The following is a 17,293-nucleotide window of genomic DNA, read 5'->3' as shown; positions in this document are numbered from 1 at the left end:
TTTGCAGCGATTACCTCGTCAGCAAAAGAATCCCTGAAGATCTCAATTTGATGGAAACTATAATAAGACTGAACTCTCCTATAATAGCATCCTCCTACTCAGTGTTCCAAGTGCGCCCTGATATGAGAAGAGCCCACAACAAACTAAGAAAGTTTAGTTTGTGGTCAATTTTACAATATCCGTAACACAGCATTAGATTCTTCATTCCCTGGCTTTATTCTCAATAAAAAAATCCTTCAAACGTGGATAGAATTTTTTTTAATGAGCTCAAACAACGGAGAGTGACATTGCAAAAGAGTTACTAATTTTATGACTCCCAAAGAAAGGTATTACAAGCTTGTCTTTATTTATAGTTCTCACCTTATGTACTTCTGTATTCATCTTAATTTAATTAATTTTCTTAGGCATATATATGTATATATATATATACATCGGATTGTCATATAATATAACAACAAGTATTTTTTTGTACGATGAGGTCCACTGCCAGGCAAAGGTCTCCCTCAGAGATGTCTTTGGGGGATATACCACAATCGCCACATTTAACAGGTGGGTTGGAGATCGCAGTTTGGTATTATGGTACTTAAAAGCGCTACTGCCCAATCTCAGATTCAGAGCAGTAGCAGTCATAAGTAATTTTTAATTATTAATGCCAAAATTAGAGTTATATTTAAGATCATAATAAGGGAAATAAACCCGTCACAATGCAACGCGACCGGGCTACCATTGCTCTTCTTCACTCCTTTCGCGCTGTTGTCACTGATTCGCGATTCCTATTTCTCGGTCAGCCTTTTCATTGACAATTCACATGTTTTAGCTTTAATAGTTCATCTAGTCCATGGCTGCATAGACTTATCAAGACCAGGGGCCACTCGGGCAAATCAGGAAGTAATGGCGGGCCGGCCGCCAGAATTATAGGTAATTTAAAACAATAAAGAATTGATAATTATTTAATAAAATTTAAAAAGAATTTAATAATTTGAAGCGTGGCACTGCATAGTGCTTAAAATCTTTTTTGTATTTAGCTCAAATTTCATATCAGTGATTACGACAACGCCTCGCACAGCGCCATCTAGCAAATTATTCTGTACTTACTAAGTGAATTTCGCTATGATCCTGCTTCAGTAGCGGAAATCCGCCGTAAGCAATACTGCATTTTGAAAATAGACCTGAATCTGTTCCCACAAATACAATCGTTTCATGAATTTATTCCTTACGGTTCAGATCGCTCCTTTTACTATATTACCTTCTAACGCAGAATATCGTAGGTCATACCCTTGCACTCTTCAGACCGTTAGATCGCTATGGGTGATCTGCGTCCGGGAATAGGCATTCATCGATAAAAACTCCGGGAGCTGCTACAACTATTAGCGTAGGCGCGCAGGGCGTTTTCGTTATGACGTTCGGACTCGGGCAGCGCTATTGTTAGCGCTTTGTTTTTCTATCGCAGCAATACCCTGGGTTGTTTTCTTAGGGACAGCTTTTAAAATTGTTTAGTTTTTGAAGAGATTCGATTAACGTCAAATTTGTTCCGAGACAGGTCAAGGTTCAATGAAAGAGACACTAAGTAAGTTCAGCGTAATTTATTCCTGAGGATGAGCACATGCGGGCTCGCTACTCGTCTTCAGACCACGTCGCGGAGGACACGGGCGGCAGGCGGCGCCACTGCGGCAGCTGCGACCACTGCTCCTGCTGCTCAGCGAGCGCCACGGGCGCGGCGGAGACGGCGGCGTCGGGTAACGCGCGGGCAGAGCGGTGCGCGTCCGCGCATCCCACGGCGACGCTGACGGAGGCGCGCCCGAGGCAGCCGCGTGGCCCGGCGCGCCGCTGCACGCCCGCGTGCCCCAGCGCCTCGTCGATACTGACAGCGGGGTAGGGCTGCGAGTCCACCACCTGCACGCGCAGCGTGCTCACGCGCCGGCACGCGCGCGTCGCCTGCGCAGCGGAAGAGGAGCGGGCTCAGTGTCGCGCGGCTGTGTTGGCGAGAGAGGACGCGGTACTCCCGTTGTGCACGATGCCGGAGCACTGCCGGTCCGGGATGTAGAAGTGGTGCAGCGTCGTGTCCAGCGCGCTGTAGCCATTGCCTGTGCCGATAAATCACAATTACCTCTGCAGTAAAAGCGCTACATACATACGAAATAAAAGGAAATAACTATTTGAGCAAAAGGCGAAGATTAGTCGGATATTTTTTGCCTTTCAATTCCGAGACTTTGAAGATGGCCTGCCCGGTGACGGTCCCGGCGATGGCGAGCTTGAGCGCGGCGAGCGGTGCGACGAGCGAGCGCATGTCCGAGGCGGCGGCGCGGCGAGTGCTCCAGCGCGCGCTTGTCCGCGCTTATAGCCCCGCAGCGCGCGCGCATTGTTTAACCGCGGAAAATTACTTACGCACGCCGAGAGAATTCTCCACGCAATCCGGACCTCGTGCACCTCGCGAACTGCACTCAGGAGAAAGGTTTCCTTTGGTTGTCTAATTTGTGTTCCTGTCGATTCGTCACACGGGCTATGAATGTTCAGTAGCCGTCGTATGCGCGGGAACAAGAAGCGGCAACAAGCGGCAACAAGCGGCCGACAAATAGGCCGTCGCCAGGCCGGTGAGCGCCGTAGCACTCCGCATTCGATTCATATATCCAACAAGTTCGACTCGCTTTACGTAACGAAAATATTTTAAATTGTTGAAGTTGACGTGAGAACCACTTCGAGAATCGTTTGACTATTGTTTGGATTCCGCCGCATGCGGACAATGTGCCTACGATTTAAACACGTAAGGCGAGCAACGCGTCCCTCCGAGACGCGCTGTAACAATAAAACTAAGAATTTGGTCACGCGCACGAATTCCTTGATCTGTGTTAGTGGAAAAATAAGTTGCGTGTGGAAATAATGCTCCTGGAACAAATCAAACTAAGATCACCATACAAATTTAAATGTGTTCTAAAGTGTACGATAACGAATTAAGACCGGGAACTGGATTACACGCCTCCTGATATATTGCTCATTAAGGGAAATGAGCAGGTGTCCTTTTGTCGTCTGCGGTTGTTGTGAAACGCATTGGCGAGGCGATAACGTTATGTCTTAGCAGGGTGCCCCTACTACCTCGGTCCTCGTGACAGGGAGAAAGAAAAAGAGTGTTCGGGTCCGAAAATTAATTAATGACCGCAAATACCACCTTAATTACTACCCTGAGGTCAAGCGCGCCATCGAACTTGTGGTATGAAATTTAATTTAATCTGTCCGAAAACACGCACGGAACCCGAAACATTCCTTGAAAAAGGAAAGGCAATCTCATCGGACAGAAGTTACAAAACAACTCGTGGAATCCGACCCACGCGGAACGGCACTGGACACCTTTTGGAGGCGGCAACAACATCTAAACTTTTAAGACGCACATGTACAGGTACATAAACTGATTGGTGGTTCCTTATATGAAATGATCCCAACAATATAAATAACATGTTCATGTTATTTATACAACAAAGGTTCACACTTACACTAACAATCCATTTTATACTCGTACATACAATAGTAAGTAAGTAGTAAGGTGAAATGAAACAGACATTTCAATTAAAAGAGTAGCGGCAGAAGGCCTGGTCTGTTTTTACATCGCAGGCCGGTGCTACTCTAATGCTGGTGGTGAGCAGCCGCGCGATCTTCCGGGACCCGAGAGCAGTTGATGTGATTGTTTACTGTCAGAACGGAGTTACATAATTTAAAGCATTCTAAAACAAAACAGAAAAGATAAAAAAAAAACTAATTGAAAAATAATAAGTGTGCGTAAAATTAGCGTGATTATAAATAAAAATGCAGTTGGTACGTGTTGCTTGCAAGAGTTTAATAGATGAAGTGAAAGAATGACACGTTAATGACATGCAAATTATCTATACGTAATGGTTAACAAAGGGATAGGTGTTATTAGTTGCTAGCTTTAATTTCCCCTTCAAGTGTTCAAATGTTTTTTTTATAAATTATGTGACAATTGTTGCTTTTAAATCTTTTTTTTTTTTGTTAAAATTTTAATTTAGACATGGAAAGCTAACATGCAACGATATACAAATTCATACTAAAAATCTAGTTACCGATATAAATTTCTAGGATTCTTTCTTGGTTACTCAGCGTGGTAAGTAATGAGCAAAGTTGAAGCGGCGGCTCCGGCGGCTCCGGCGGCTCCGGCGCCCGACGCTCATGCTTTGGTTGGTAGGGCCGGCGTCGAGGTCCGAGCTCGCCATCGAGACACAATCGTATGAGGAAACAAAAGAACTGAGAGATTAGCTGTTCAACTCGAATGTTGCACCGCGGCAGGCAGAGCGAGCTACGTGGGTGTTGTTCGCGTTTTTTCCGATGACAATATATTAATTTAGTTTGGAACGAGGCGGGCGGGGCGCGCGGGCCGCGCGGGCCGGGCGTGCGCTTTCTATTTCAAGCGCAGTGGCGAAACGCGCGCGGCGTTGGGCGGGCGGGCGATGCGCGAGTCCGCGTGGCAAGGCGCGGGTGCGGGCGCGGGCGCGGCGCAGGCGGTGCTGCGCGCCGTGTTCGCGCGGCTGACGGGCAGCGAGCTGCGCACGGCGGCGGCCGCGTGCCGCGCGTGGCGCCGCGCCGCCGCCGACGACGCGCTGTGGCGCCGCGCGCTGCTGCCGCGCGCCTCGCCGCAGCGCCTGCGCGCGCTGAACGCCGCGCGCCAGCAGCAAGCAGGTCGGTGTCTCCCCGGCACACTCCATACACTCGTTGCCGTGCGTTTGTGCACCGCTGCGAACGACTACGCAGCACATCGCCGTGTAACGACCGGCATCGACGCACAGACATCTCTTCTTGTACTTTTCCGTGTTGTTAAAAATTCAACATAGATTTTAAATAAGAGAACGTCTGTATAGTCCACGTTTGTATACAAACGTTGCATTGCCGCCGCCTTAGCATTATAAATGGTCGCACCTGTAGTATGTAGATCATGAAGCACTCAGTCCATAGCTAGCCACCAAAGCGCGAGTGCTCTTATTACTCGTCGTCGATAGATGGCGCTGTTCATTTTCCCGCATAATCGTACAAAACGAACACGGCGTGATGGAATCGATAACATAAGGAATCTCTAGCCACAAGACATATTTTTTCAAGCTTATCATTACATAAAAATTTTATCGAGTTTCTTAAAAATTCAACAGTAAAACCCCACCTCTTCAACACCCGATCGAATTTGTATTTGCTTAAATTTTTTTTAATGAATTCGACGCCAATCATGAAGAGCTTGAAAATTGGCAGAAAGAAAATTACATACATTATAAATGTGCGCACATATACATTTTACACCTTGGTGTATAGCATATTAGATTATAAACAATTATAAAAAAAATAATAGTTTCCAAATCTTATTGGAAAAATTAACAAAGCGGCCGTTGCAGAGACATGGCGAAGTTGGTCGTGGAGGCGCGAGCACCAGCTGGCATCAGCGCGCTGGCGCCTGCGCGCGCGCACTCCGGTAGCACGCGGCGCGCACGCCACGCACGCCGCGCTCAGCCACGCCGGCGACCGGCTGGCCGTGGCCGCAGATGACGCCTCGGTCACGGTACGCGCCGAACACCGGCCGCCAGCGGCGCCCGCAGGCCGGATGTAAAGAGTGCGCGACGTGTGCAGGTGTGGTCGCGCAGCAGCGAGGAGAGTGGCGCAGGGTGCTGCTGGCGCGCGCGTTGGCGACACAGCGAGAGCGCGCGCGGCTGGGCGGCGGCTTGCGCGGTGCACTGGGCGCCCGATGATGCGCGCCTACTGCTGGCCGGCCCGTTGACGCTCGCAGACCGCTGGGAGCTGGTCGTGCTGCGCTTCGATGGCGAGTACCATGCGTTAGGAAAATCGGCCGCTCGGCCAGGAGCACGCTTCTTCGGGAGCCTGAAGGATACAGTTTGCGAGGTACAGACGGGCGTGTGCAGCACGCGGCTGGGCGGCGGCGGCGCGAGTGGCGGGCAGCGCGTGCGGCGGGTGCTGGGCGGGCGCGCGCGCCTTCGTGTCGCTGACGACGCGGCTGCTGGCGCCGGGCCGCGCAGTGACCACGCTGTGGCTCAACGCGGCCGACCAGCGCCTGCACTCGGAGCACGCGGGCGTCACGGCGCCGGCGCTGCGCGTCTACAACGAGGCGGCCGCCGGTATCACGTGAGACTGCTCCCCGTTTATTCAATGTCGCGCTCGCCGGCTCCTGCTCTTGCTCCTGCTCCTGCTCTTGCTCCTGCTGCTGCTCTTGCTCCTGCTCCTGCTCTTGCTCCTGCTCCTACTCTTGCTCCTGCACCGGCAGAGACGTTTCAGCTCGCAAATAGTTTGGTTGACCATATTGTTTTTATTTTTATTTACGGAATGTTCCGTTAGACTTGTACGTGTCGTAACTTATCTACAATAAGAATTAAAAGTAACTTATTTACTAAGCTAAAGTAAGTTAAACCTGTTTGTCCATGACTTGATATTGACTGAATGACTTGAATTCCTATGCGCCCGCTTCTGCCGCCTGACCAGTCCTGGGAGATCGTGCGGCTGACCACCACCACCATCAGGGGAGTACCGAGCTGCGGTGCAAAATTAGACCAGGCCTTCTGCCCACTACCCTTAGTTAATTAAATATATACATACTTTTCTTCTTGTGCCTTTTTGTTGCCAACAACCACTACCCATTTTCATTAAATATATATATTCTTCTTTATAACGGCACAGTGGGGGGATAGACGTCCTGCACTAACGCTATAGTGCTCGGGCTGACCTGCAGTACCAGATCGTGTCCCAGTTCGCGGACGCGTTGAACAGTTGCCTGGTCCTTCAGAAATGTCGCTGCCTCCGACAGTTCGATTTGTCACTTTCCGTTTCCACGACTGCTGTAACCGTCTTTCCTTTTATTGATTGAATTCTTTCTTTACACATGAAGCTCTTCAGGGTAAAAATAGGTTTGTAGGAAACTTGTACACGCTAAAGTTACTTCGATGCTTGCCCTCGGTAGTTTACTTTAGGGGCCATCAGATATGCAACAGACCACAACACCTGTGTCACATGGCTACTGCGTTCCAGAACGTTACGCAGGAAGGCTCCTCTGCCGCAGCATCCTCGCTGTGGCTCCGCAAATGTCTAATTAGTGTTGTTGTCCGTCTTGGTTTTACTTGTGCTAAGACGTCTTCGTCTTAGGAAGAGAATTCTCCTTTTGCTGATCTGTGTTTTTTTTTCACTAGTGCAACATAAAAAGCTAGAATTAAACAAAAACCTTACCAGCGGAAGAGTAAATTGCTGTTGCTTTTATGAATTTGATTATTTTTTGAATTTGATTTTTCAGACACTTACTCGTTGTCGAAGTGCCCGCAGAAGAGTTGGAGGTGTTGGAAGCAGAGATCGCGGCGAGCGCAGGGCCAGCGGGCGGAGGGCCGGAGGACGCCGATGGGCCGCTGCCACAGTACTGGCGCGCGACGCTGCCGGTGGGTGCGCACGACCGACCTGCGCGCGGTGTGGCCGCTTTCGTACACTACTCGGCGGGCAATGAGCGACTCCCTTCCATACTGCTCCTACAGCTTTAATATAAACCGATAGAGCACATCTTTATTCATATTCTTGTTTGAGATAATACTTTTATAGTTCGGTGAGAAAAGCCTCGCGCGCCCCTATAGGATGCCCGGGTGTGATGCTTTGATGCTGTGGTGCAGGTGCAGGCGGCGCGACGCGAGCGCGTGCTAGTGGCGGCGCTGGGTGCGGTGGGCGGCGCGCGCGGGGAAGCGCGAGCGCTGGGTGCGTGGCGGCTGCGTGCACGCGCGCCGCCGCCGCTGGTGGCGCGCGTGCCGCTGGCAGAGCGCGTGCGCGCGCGCCGCACAGCGCCACCTCCCGCAGCGCCGCGTGCCGGCTCACCGCCGCCCAGCGAGGACGCGGTGCGCGTGCTGTGCACGCCGCCGCTCGCCACCTTTGACTTCGGGTGCAGGGTGCTCGGACTAGAAGTGCATTCCAAGTAATTTCAATATTAATTGACGCGTCCTCAGATGACCAACCGCCATTTCGTGAAGGGAGAAGTGGCGGTAGAGATAAAATCAATGAACTGTGTTTGCGGCATGCGCAGCGGCGGGTGCGTGTGGGCGTGCGGGCGCTCGGGCGCGGCGTGCGTGTCGCTGCCGGCGCTGCGGCCGCTGCTGCGCGTGCACGGCGCCGCGTCGGCACTGGAGCTGCCATACGCGGTGCAGCCTGCCGTCTCCGACGACTTCATCGTCGCGTGAGTCCCTGCACTCTCTACATTTCGGTTCCATCGCTCGGTTTGAATGTAATCATCCTGATCATCAACGTTTCACACGTAGGATATCCACTGCTGAACAAAGTCCTCCTTTATAGGTTTTCAATAGGACGTATTGAAAGTGGCCTGCGTCCAGTACCTTGAGACGGGCGCGCTTGCAGATCAATATTTTCCACTCCAGAACCTGACGGCCCGAGCGCTCATTTGTTCTGCAGACTCGCCGCGCCAATCGGCAGGGTTAAGTCGGTCACTTTCGTTCGATCGCGGATCTTAATTCCGATTCGATCAATCGCGCCGGCCTCTCCGTGTCTCGTCGAGTGCTTTGTGTTTGTCAACGAAGCTTAGAGTGAGCGACTACATCTCTGCACCCGTTAGCCTGAGCTTCTGTTATTACGGATTCTGCTGAGTTTGCGCAAGAAATTAGTGTCTGTGCGCCTGAAAGATCGAAGGAATCATTTCAGTTTTGCAATCAATCAAATCCGGGATTCTTTCCTCAACCGTTCGAGGTATAGCGATCACACGAGCCGGCCGAACTCGAAATTTCGACCGAAATGATAATGTAAAGCAACCTTCCCATCCGCAACGCTTGCCTGCGGAACATTTCAATTAGGTGGATCGTACGCACGTACCAAAGCTCCCGTCGTCGCTACATTCAAGCTTGCGCAGGCCGGGCGGCGGCGGGGAGCGCGCGCTGCGCGTGTGGGCGGCCCGCTCGGGGACGCGCGCCGCCCCGCTGCAGCACGCCGCGCCGCCCGCGGTCGCGCTGCTAGCCGCGCGGCCACATCACCTGCTCGCGCTGGCCGGCCCCGACCTCTACGTGAGTACTCCCCCCCCCCGGCCTAGCGCACCCGACACCGACTATGACATTTCTCTAATTATTCGTACATATTACTTTTTGAATATATGTACTAGTGATAGCGGAGTGTCAATGTGATTGATATTTTGGAACAATTATTTGTTTTGTCAGTAGAGTAACATTATACTTTAATCCGTTAATAAATTAAAATATTTTACTTTTGTGGTTTATGTTATCGCAAATTACGGAAAAACTATGCACCGAACGCGCCTTCAATGCCAATAAAAGGTAATGCATCTACCGCATAAGTTGCGCGTCGATGACAGCGGGAAATGTAAAAGTAACAACTCGACGCGACGATGTGACGACGTGACGACGTGACGACGTGACGACGCGACGACGCGACGACACGCCGGACGCCGGTCGGAAGCCTTCACGCTCGGTGTCAAAAGTAAAGATGCCTGCAATTGCATCAAATATACAGATTTAAATTTACAATTTCTGCGCGCTTGGCAAGGCATTTACAAAAAAAAATACGTTGTTGAAAAACATTTATTTAAGACATGGATAACTTACAGCAACCGAAGTCGACTTAATCTATTTCTCACAGTAATCATATATCGCCACGACCAGGAGCAACAGCATCGGCGCGCGAATGAATATGTTTTCAATCTGGATTCGGGCTACGCAAGGGCGGATAGATTAAACACAGTTCTTAAGAAAGCGGCGGCTGCGCCCGGCGCTCGCCGACGACGCCGCCGCTTTGTTACAGTCACTTGTGCGTATTAAAGCTAGCAACGGCACGCGCAATAGAGCAGCAGTTTGGCCTGCAACAATCTCGCAGCATTACAATGCTTGTAATAACCGGCACGCCCTAGAAGTATCGCAGGTTCTTTTGACGCCGGAACCTCTCGTTAATCCATTATGTAACCTGTAAGGCTCGCGTATCTCCGCGGGGGTATTAGACTACAGCATCTGCACCGCATTGCGTATCTATAGCGTCCGGTCAATTTTTGAACAAATGTCTGGTAAAAATTTTAAATGAATTTTATCGAAGTAAACTGCATCGAGTGGGATCTTGCACGTGGTGGTGGTTTTGCCTAATAAACTTCCATTATCAGTACCGCCTATTCCTGGACAGAAGCCTGGTCCATAATTATGAAACCACAGAGTGAACACTGGCCAGCACTGGCACCAACAGAAAATCCTTCAACATTAGACATATGAGCGTGATGCCACCCACCGCGCCAATCTATAGCAATGTAAAAGATACTAAACAAAAGGCATTCAGGTACAGTGACCGACCTCACGTCTGCCGTAGCGGGGGCTAGACGGACTAGTCATAACTTATTATATCCTGGAAACGGTACGGAAGGGTCCGTGAGCTTTATGATTAAGTTGACCACACCTCCGCTTCCAACATCGCTTGCGACTCTCAACAGCGCGATGCAAACTTCTGTTCCGTCTACTATGGCGCCATCTATCAATCCGTTTCGTAACCGATGTCATGTATTGGTTTTTTTAATTTAATAATTGCGTTACGAGCGGCGGGTACACTGTGTCCATACGTACCGCGCCGGCCGACGGCACGTCGACACGAAAATAGAAAACAAAGTATGTATATGTATATATAATATGTTTATACATATAGACAGACATGTCTATATAAATATATATATATATATATATATATATATATATATATATATATATATATAAGACCACAAGACAGTTTGTAATAAAGTTAAATGCAACTTTTTTGATCCAAGACCCACACTTTTATAAGTACGAACATTGTGCGTAAGGTATTGTATTCAAAATAAATGCGATAGCAGCATTGTGAATGTAAATTAGTTTTATATATAATTTACTTTGTTTATTTTAAAGGTGTGGACATGTCCCGTACTTGAAACTGATGATGTGGTCGTCGGCGCCGAGGAGGATTAGTTTGTCGGTCAGTGGTCATTCGCGAGAACGTTTTCAACAACCAAACAAAATACTGCGCGACGCGCGGCCGTCGCGACCGCGCGGCCCTCGCGACGCACCTGCGGTCGAGCGGGGACGCGGCGGCCGCGGCACTCGAGCCCGCGCAGCCGGCACGCACGCACGCACGCACGCACGCACGCGCACGCACGCACGCACGCACGCACACGCACGCACGCACGCACGCACGGGACACACACGCCATGGCGCTGCACCGAGCCGCGATGCGCGCGATTACCAGCCGCTTGCACACGGTAAAGCTGTATTTTATTTTCATGACTATCGGCTAAGTCGTCAAAGCTCTAAAGGATAGACTTTCAGCGCCGGCCACTTGACCGTCCCGCACCGCAGGGGCTGCGCGCGTCGTCGTGCGCGCCGCGCGAGCTGCCCGCGTGTGCGCCGTGCGCGGCGGCGGCGGAGCCCGCGTGCCGCGCGCCGAGCCGCACATCATTGCGCGGCGTGCGCATGCGCTGCCAGCCACCAGCGCGCGCGCCCCCGCCGCCCTGCGCTGTCCCGTCGCCGCCCTGCGCGCTCTCCTGCCAACACCACACGCAGGTGGTTTCATTCATAATACGGCGAAATGAAAGTGCCGAGCGTTTGTGTAGTCTTTTATGTAATCAATTTTATTTGTTACAATGACATATCGTAAATTATAAAAAAAATTACCAACTCGTGAACACCAGCCCAGACGAGTTTCGTAACGTCAGTACACTCACGCGTGAGCTTAAAGAAGATGATTACTGCTCGATTTTAGACCGAATTTTATGATGCGTTTCTTCTATAAACACTGTTGAAGCTTTCGCTCTACGAATCCATCACCGCCGCCCATGTTCATCAAATTAGAATGTTTCTCGTTAATCGCCCGCTGCCGCCGGTCAGCTGTAAACACGTCGAAGTCGACAGTCCAAAAAGGTTTTAGTAACAAATAATCGCGAATATTAATTCACTGGAAAGGATCTGTTACATCAATTCATACAGCCGGCCTTCTAGAAAAAGTTTGTTCATTTCGTTTCGCCCTCTCCGAGTTGCCGTGTAAAACAACAAAATGTTCTACACAGCAACTCGAGGGCGGCAAAATAACATACATCGTGATACAGGATTTACTAAATCCGCCTGAAGAAACGCGCTCAAAACTTTTTACGTCACTCGTGTAGCTCTACAATAGATTCACTTACAACTCGCGCCGACGTGCAGCTGTCAGTGACGCGAGTACAGCACGTGGAGTAATCAGGCTAATTGATGCTGTACAGCTATAGGGCCATACGGCTCTTCCATCGTCCACTGCAATTGTATAAAAAAGACTTTATTTTTCCCAGAGTACATCCTCGACTTCGGCGAAAGAACTCGATAACGCAAAGCCGGTTCCCAGCGACGGGCGACGCTGCGGGGACGCGCTGGACCGCGTGGCGCAACGCCTGGCTGATGCAGCGCGCACGCGCCGCGACCACTACGAGCGCGAGGTGGCAGCCCGCCTCGCGCGTGTCTCCCTCGCACCCGCGCCGCCCCGCTACCGGCTTGGCACGGACCGCGAGGTGGCGCGCGCCACCGACGGCCGCGATTACGTCGTGCTGCCCGCGCCCACCACGCCCACCACGCCCACCACGCCCACCACGCCCACCACGCCCACCACGCCCACCGCGCGCGGCTTCGTCGACTTGGACCCGGCGACGGACTGCGCGATCACCCGGTCGTCTCGCGTCGACCCTTGCGCACACCAACCGCGCGTTTTGCTCGAGATCGACCGCAACCTAACCGCAAATTCTCCCGAAAGCTCCCCCGCTCCGACCAATTGTTGCCGCAACCAAAACAAAAATACAGAAACTTCCGGCGGCCAGAGCTCGGTCCCTAAGAAACATTGCAGGGGAAACGAGTCCGCCTGCCTGAGCGCCTGGTGCGCTTCGCCGCCGAAGATACGACCGGAGCCCGTCCGCTGCCGGCAGCCGGCGCCCCTCGACAGAGCCAAGCGCCGCTCCGGCAGCGCGTGCGCCGGCCGCCGCAGCCTGCACACTGACAGTAAGGCGCTTCAAGGTCAGGTCAAGGGTGCGATGGCAAACGAAATGAAAACCGTTATCGATAGAATCACCGCCGATGCAGATAAATTAAACGCAATGCTTAATGAAAAAAGTGCGCTCCTGCCTGCCGGAGTGGGCCGGAGTGCCGTCGCAGAGGAGCAGGAGGAGCCGGTGGCGGGCGGGCTGCTGGAGCTGCCGGCGCCGGCGGGCACGCGCGCCGTGCGCCTGCGTCTGACGCTGCTGGGGGAGCAACGGCACCGCACGCCCCCCGGCGAGACATGGCTGACCTTGAAAAATATTCAGAATAAAATATCGAGCTGCCGAAAAGACACGCCGGCCACAGAAGGTTCGAGAACGCAAAAAATTCAGTGCCCACCTCCATGCCTACCATCCGCTGACAAAAAAGTCGTTAGCGCATCACCTGGCAGGTCCAAACCCGCCCTTTGCGAGCAGAAGCAGGGCGGGCGCGTCCCGCCCCCGAGCGCTGCCGCCGGCAGGGGTTGCCTGCCAAATACCGTGATAGTCGTCTGACTGCAAGACCGGAGTCCCTGCGCGCGTCACCACCGCGTGCGTGTCACTAAATATTTTGACCGCAGCGTCTCATTTATTACTAGAAGCTCTGAACGACTTCGTTCGATCGACAAAATATTAGATTTATGGCATTAGTAAATTATTATAAATACCTCAGTCAAACGGTAAAGCAGAAGCTTCCCTCGAATCAGTAAATAAATAAAAATACCGCATCTCTTAAAACTTAAAAACTTCTGATTATTATTTGTGTTATTCGTCCGCCACAGAGGCCGGCGATGATTTAAAAATTAAAGTTTCAAGAAGCCCCGGCGCCTGCGTTGCCAGTTGCGTCAAAATTTGTAGTTTCGTTTGTAAACACCTTATAATTATCTATTGCTGATCAGAAAGCGTGTCTGTGTTGTGGTTTATCGGCGACAGTTTGCTGCCAAATATTCAGACGGCGCGCTCCGTTCACAACATTAAGTGCGATATGGTAGACCAGGGGTGTGCAACACGACCCGCTGAGCGTTTGCTAAATTGAATTTATTTTATCGACTTTCTCCCGTCATATTATTTTCAAAATTAATTATAATATAACGGTAGTAAATACTAAACGGAAAGGTTTTTATCGACGTGTTACTTACATGACACTGCAATTTATAATATGTAGTTTTCTCTGTAAACATCGAAAATATTTATAAATCTTACGGGAGCCCTGAGAAATTTCCACTTTTGACGAAAAATGCAAAGCAAATGATCTCTGTGCATATGTTTGCGTAAAAATATTTTCAACTGGAATTGATAAAAATTGACAACCGTCCAAAACCGAGCGACGCGCAGGCGCCCGCGGCTCGCAGTGACCGGCTTGTGGCGAAAGAGCAGGGGTTAATTTCTTGTTTAAAATTTCAAGTAAATTTGTTTATCTGTCCTTTTTTCTTTAATTCTATTTTGCATTAAAATCTGTAAATGGCACATGCACTTTTTAAAAACTGTATGTTTTTTAATTTTATTGTTTATTATGAATGAAGTTTTGTAAATTATTACCAATAGTTATTTTGTGCGGCCAAAAAATTTAAAAATTGACATTTGCTCATTGATTAAAAAGGTTGCTCAGCCCCGCGTTACACGTGAGTTAATTTTCATAGGCTGGGAGCAAATGCGAGAGACGAAATCGATCATTTTCACCTACGGACCACTAATAGATAGCCAACACTACCCAAGTTGGTTACGTTATTTGCTGTAGGTGGTAGGTGAAAAGAAAACAGCAACTCGGCAACAGAAGAAAAATGTATTTAAATCATATGGTAGTGGGTCTGGTCTGGACTGGTCTGATTTTACACCGCAGTTCGGTACTCCCCTGATGGTGGTGGCAGCCAGCCGCGCGATCTCCCAGGACTGGTCAGGCGGCAGCAAGTCGAGAGCAGGGAGCGCCGGTAGTTCACAGGATGTGTTCGTTCCGGTGCAAGGTGATATAAATTCAATCTCAATGATCGAAGGATATTTTTAGTATAAAACTTGCACTAAATCCGAACTCTTTGATAACAATTTCACTTTTATCCTTTTAAATTCATTCTTTCATACTTCTCGCAAAGAAACTAGCAATAGTAATCATTATAAGGATTACTAACGCGACCAAACAATTATGATGGTTATAGATTCAATCTAATAACCCAAACGAAATATTACGCGGTTAACGGTAATGCTTTAGTTTGTTGTTTCGCGTTATGTGTATTATTTGTTCAAACCTAATTTTTTTAAATCTTTTATGTGCCACGTTCCAACATTTTTGCCGACCATGTCTTCTGATACATACACTAAGGGAGAACTCTTTTTAATTATACGACATTTTATATATTTGAGGGATAATTTCTTACCAAAGTATTTGTCCTTGGTACTTAAAACATATGCACGTTTCATCACAATATCGCCTGCATTAAATTCTATTGGCTTACGGCGGAGATTGTAATGGGATGCGTTTTTATCGTGAGGCCGCCCAAAATTTGCTTGGACTCTATTACATACGCCGTAAAGATGACCTCGGCTATCAGCATAAACATCACGCGGAAGAAACAAGATCTCGTCGCCGAGATCGTTGTCAATGTAATGCGCACCGCAGTTAACAATGTAATAACCCGGTCGCCTCCTTAACCGAACTATTAATGGCGGTCTGTACCTTTGGAATAAAAACGTCCCAAATTCTCTGGTCGTCTTAGACGTATGTGTTGTATCTTTCGACGGTGTTAATTTGTGGTGTATATTTCTTACCGGCCAATGATTTCGTGTGCGTATTATGACACGATATAATGCATTATATGCATGATAACGCAGAAAAAATACATCATAATTGGTTCTCCAGTTCTTCTTATGACGTGTCATAATGCAGCAGCTTGCAACATCTCGAGCGTGTCGCCGCGCCGGTGGCGCGCGCAGACGCGATCATTTTACAAAAGCTCGCTCGCGGGCCCCGCGCGGCGGCGGCGCTATTCCTTCTGTTGCCAGCGCTGCCGTCCTGAGCAGGCGCCGGCCGAAGCTTGTTGCTCGAGGTTGCTCCTAAATCGCGACTTAAAAGCTTTCCTCTGCAATAATGGTATTCAACATTCTTCACAGCGGCCAACGGACGCGCGTACCAAAAATAAGAAATAATATAGTATATGTACGCACACGTGTGACGGCGGCTGGAATACTTTCAAAGTTATTTGATTAAGATAATGAACAGTTTCAAATTGTTTCGTAACTTTATCTTTCGTGTATTTTGTCGATATTTCTGATTCATTTTTGATTTATTACTATAATAAAACGCCGGTTATGGGATTCGAACAGAACTAACTTTTTTATTATACGTTCAGAAACATACATACATTTTACTTTATAACAATGACGGTAGGAACACTATACAATCTACGTTCCAATAGATGGCGTTTCATGTATATTAATGAACCCTTAATTTGGCAAAGTATAAAATGCTATAAAACCTGAATTTTGTCATCAGAAATGTTATTTATACACATAAAACGACTATAGAAAAATTTGAAAAAAAAATCTGAAAAGCTTAGTTTTCCTGAAAACTCATGTATGCCGCAACATACACCGAAAACTACTCAAGAATACAAATCGTAAATGATTGATGTATGTTGGGGCATACATTGTCAAATTAAGGGTCAATAATTATTTGTATATAATTTCCACACCCCCCACTATATCAAATAATCACACAATGACAATATGTTAACTGAACTTGGATCTATTTTACAACTACACCTAATACATTCATAAAAGTGTGATGCCTTTTAGAACACAAACTCTTTGTGAGCATATCAGCAGGCATATCCGCTGTCGACAAATATTTTAATTGAATAATATTATTGGAAACACATTCTCTAGTAAAGTGATATTTCACATCAATGTGTTTAGACCTATTATGAAACACAGGATTTATTGACAGCTTCTGTGCACTCTGATTGTCATTGTATAAACACAAACTATACATTTTATTTGTTATTTCAAACTGTAAAGCCTACAAATAAATGGCTTCTTTACAAGACTCTGAGATAGCCATGTACTCAGCTTCACAACTTGATAGAGCCACAGTTTTCTGTTTCTTGCATTGCCAAGATATTATACCATTAGCAAGTACAAAACAAAACCTAGTATAAGACCGTCTATCCAAAAGATTGTTTGCCCAATCAGCGCCAACAAAACCTTTTATCTCAGAACTTCCATTTGCACAATATTTTATACCATAGTTTATAGTCCCTTTTAAATATTTTAAAACCC

The 17,293-nt window shown here is 48.7% G+C and overlaps 3 protein-coding genes across 3 annotated transcripts; 2 read left to right on the top strand and 1 right to left on the bottom strand.

The window, feature by feature from the left end:
- Window positions 1-1,600: 1,600 nt before the first annotated feature.
- LOC137922408 (uncharacterized) lies at window positions 1,601-1,959 on the bottom strand (the record flags this gene model as incomplete). Its single annotated transcript, XM_068765389.1, has 1 exon — window positions 1,601-1,959. A coding segment is annotated over one exon (345 nt), but the record flags the coding sequence as incomplete, so codon positions are not given.
- A 2,951-nt stretch (window positions 1,960-4,910) lies between these two features.
- LOC137922487 (F-box/WD repeat-containing protein 5-like) lies at window positions 4,911-7,677 on the top strand. Its single transcript, XM_068765504.1, has 6 exons — window positions 4,911-4,925; window positions 5,342-5,548; window positions 5,617-5,806; window positions 5,907-6,126; window positions 7,283-7,463; window positions 7,579-7,677. Exons 1-6 carry the CDS (start codon window positions 4,911-4,913, stop codon window positions 7,675-7,677), a joined length of 912 nt encoding a protein of 303 aa, XP_068621605.1.
- A 3,263-nt stretch (window positions 7,678-10,940) lies between these two features.
- On the top strand, window positions 10,941-16,413 carry LOC137922143 (uncharacterized). Its single transcript, XM_068765040.1, has 3 exons — window positions 10,941-11,251; window positions 11,349-11,552; window positions 12,314-16,413. The coding sequence occupies exons 1-3, from the start codon at window positions 11,201-11,203 to the stop codon at window positions 13,538-13,540; spliced, it is 1,482 nt and encodes a 493-aa protein (XP_068621141.1). The 5' UTR covers window positions 10,941-11,200; the 3' UTR covers window positions 13,541-16,413.
- Window positions 16,414-17,293: the final 880 nt, after the last annotated feature.

This window comes from Battus philenor, unplaced genomic scaffold (assembly GCF_028537555.1).
Source record: "Battus philenor isolate CCGP_79_NKW_IND1 unplaced genomic scaffold, ilBatPhil1.0.hap1 SCAF_2, whole genome shotgun sequence".
NCBI lineage: Eukaryota > Metazoa > Arthropoda > Insecta > Lepidoptera > Papilionidae > Battus > Battus philenor.
Note: the sequence above shows the minus strand (reverse complement) of the source record. Positions and strands in the feature narration are given on the sequence as shown.

Excerpts from the sequence above, each read along its gene's own strand:
- LOC137922487 (XM_068765504.1), top strand. Across the intron at positions 5,807-5,906 it reads GGTCGTGCTGCGCTTCGATG|CACGCGGCTGGGCGGCGGCG; the intron begins GCGAGTACCATG and ends GGGCGTGTGCAG. Across the intron at positions 7,464-7,578 it reads CGCGCGGTGTGGCCGCTTTC|TTCGGTGAGAAAAGCCTCGC; the intron begins GTACACTACTCG and ends ATACTTTTATAG.
- LOC137922143 (XM_068765040.1), top strand. The coding sequence starts at position 11,201 with ATGGCGCTGCACCGAGCCGCGATGCGCGCGATTACCAGCCGCTTGCAC. Across the intron at positions 11,252-11,348 it reads TTACCAGCCGCTTGCACACG|GGGCTGCGCGCGTCGTCGTG; the intron begins GTAAAGCTGTAT and ends CCCGCACCGCAG. Across the intron at positions 11,553-12,313 it reads CCTGCCAACACCACACGCAG|AGTACATCCTCGACTTCGGC; the intron begins GTGGTTTCATTC and ends TATTTTTCCCAG.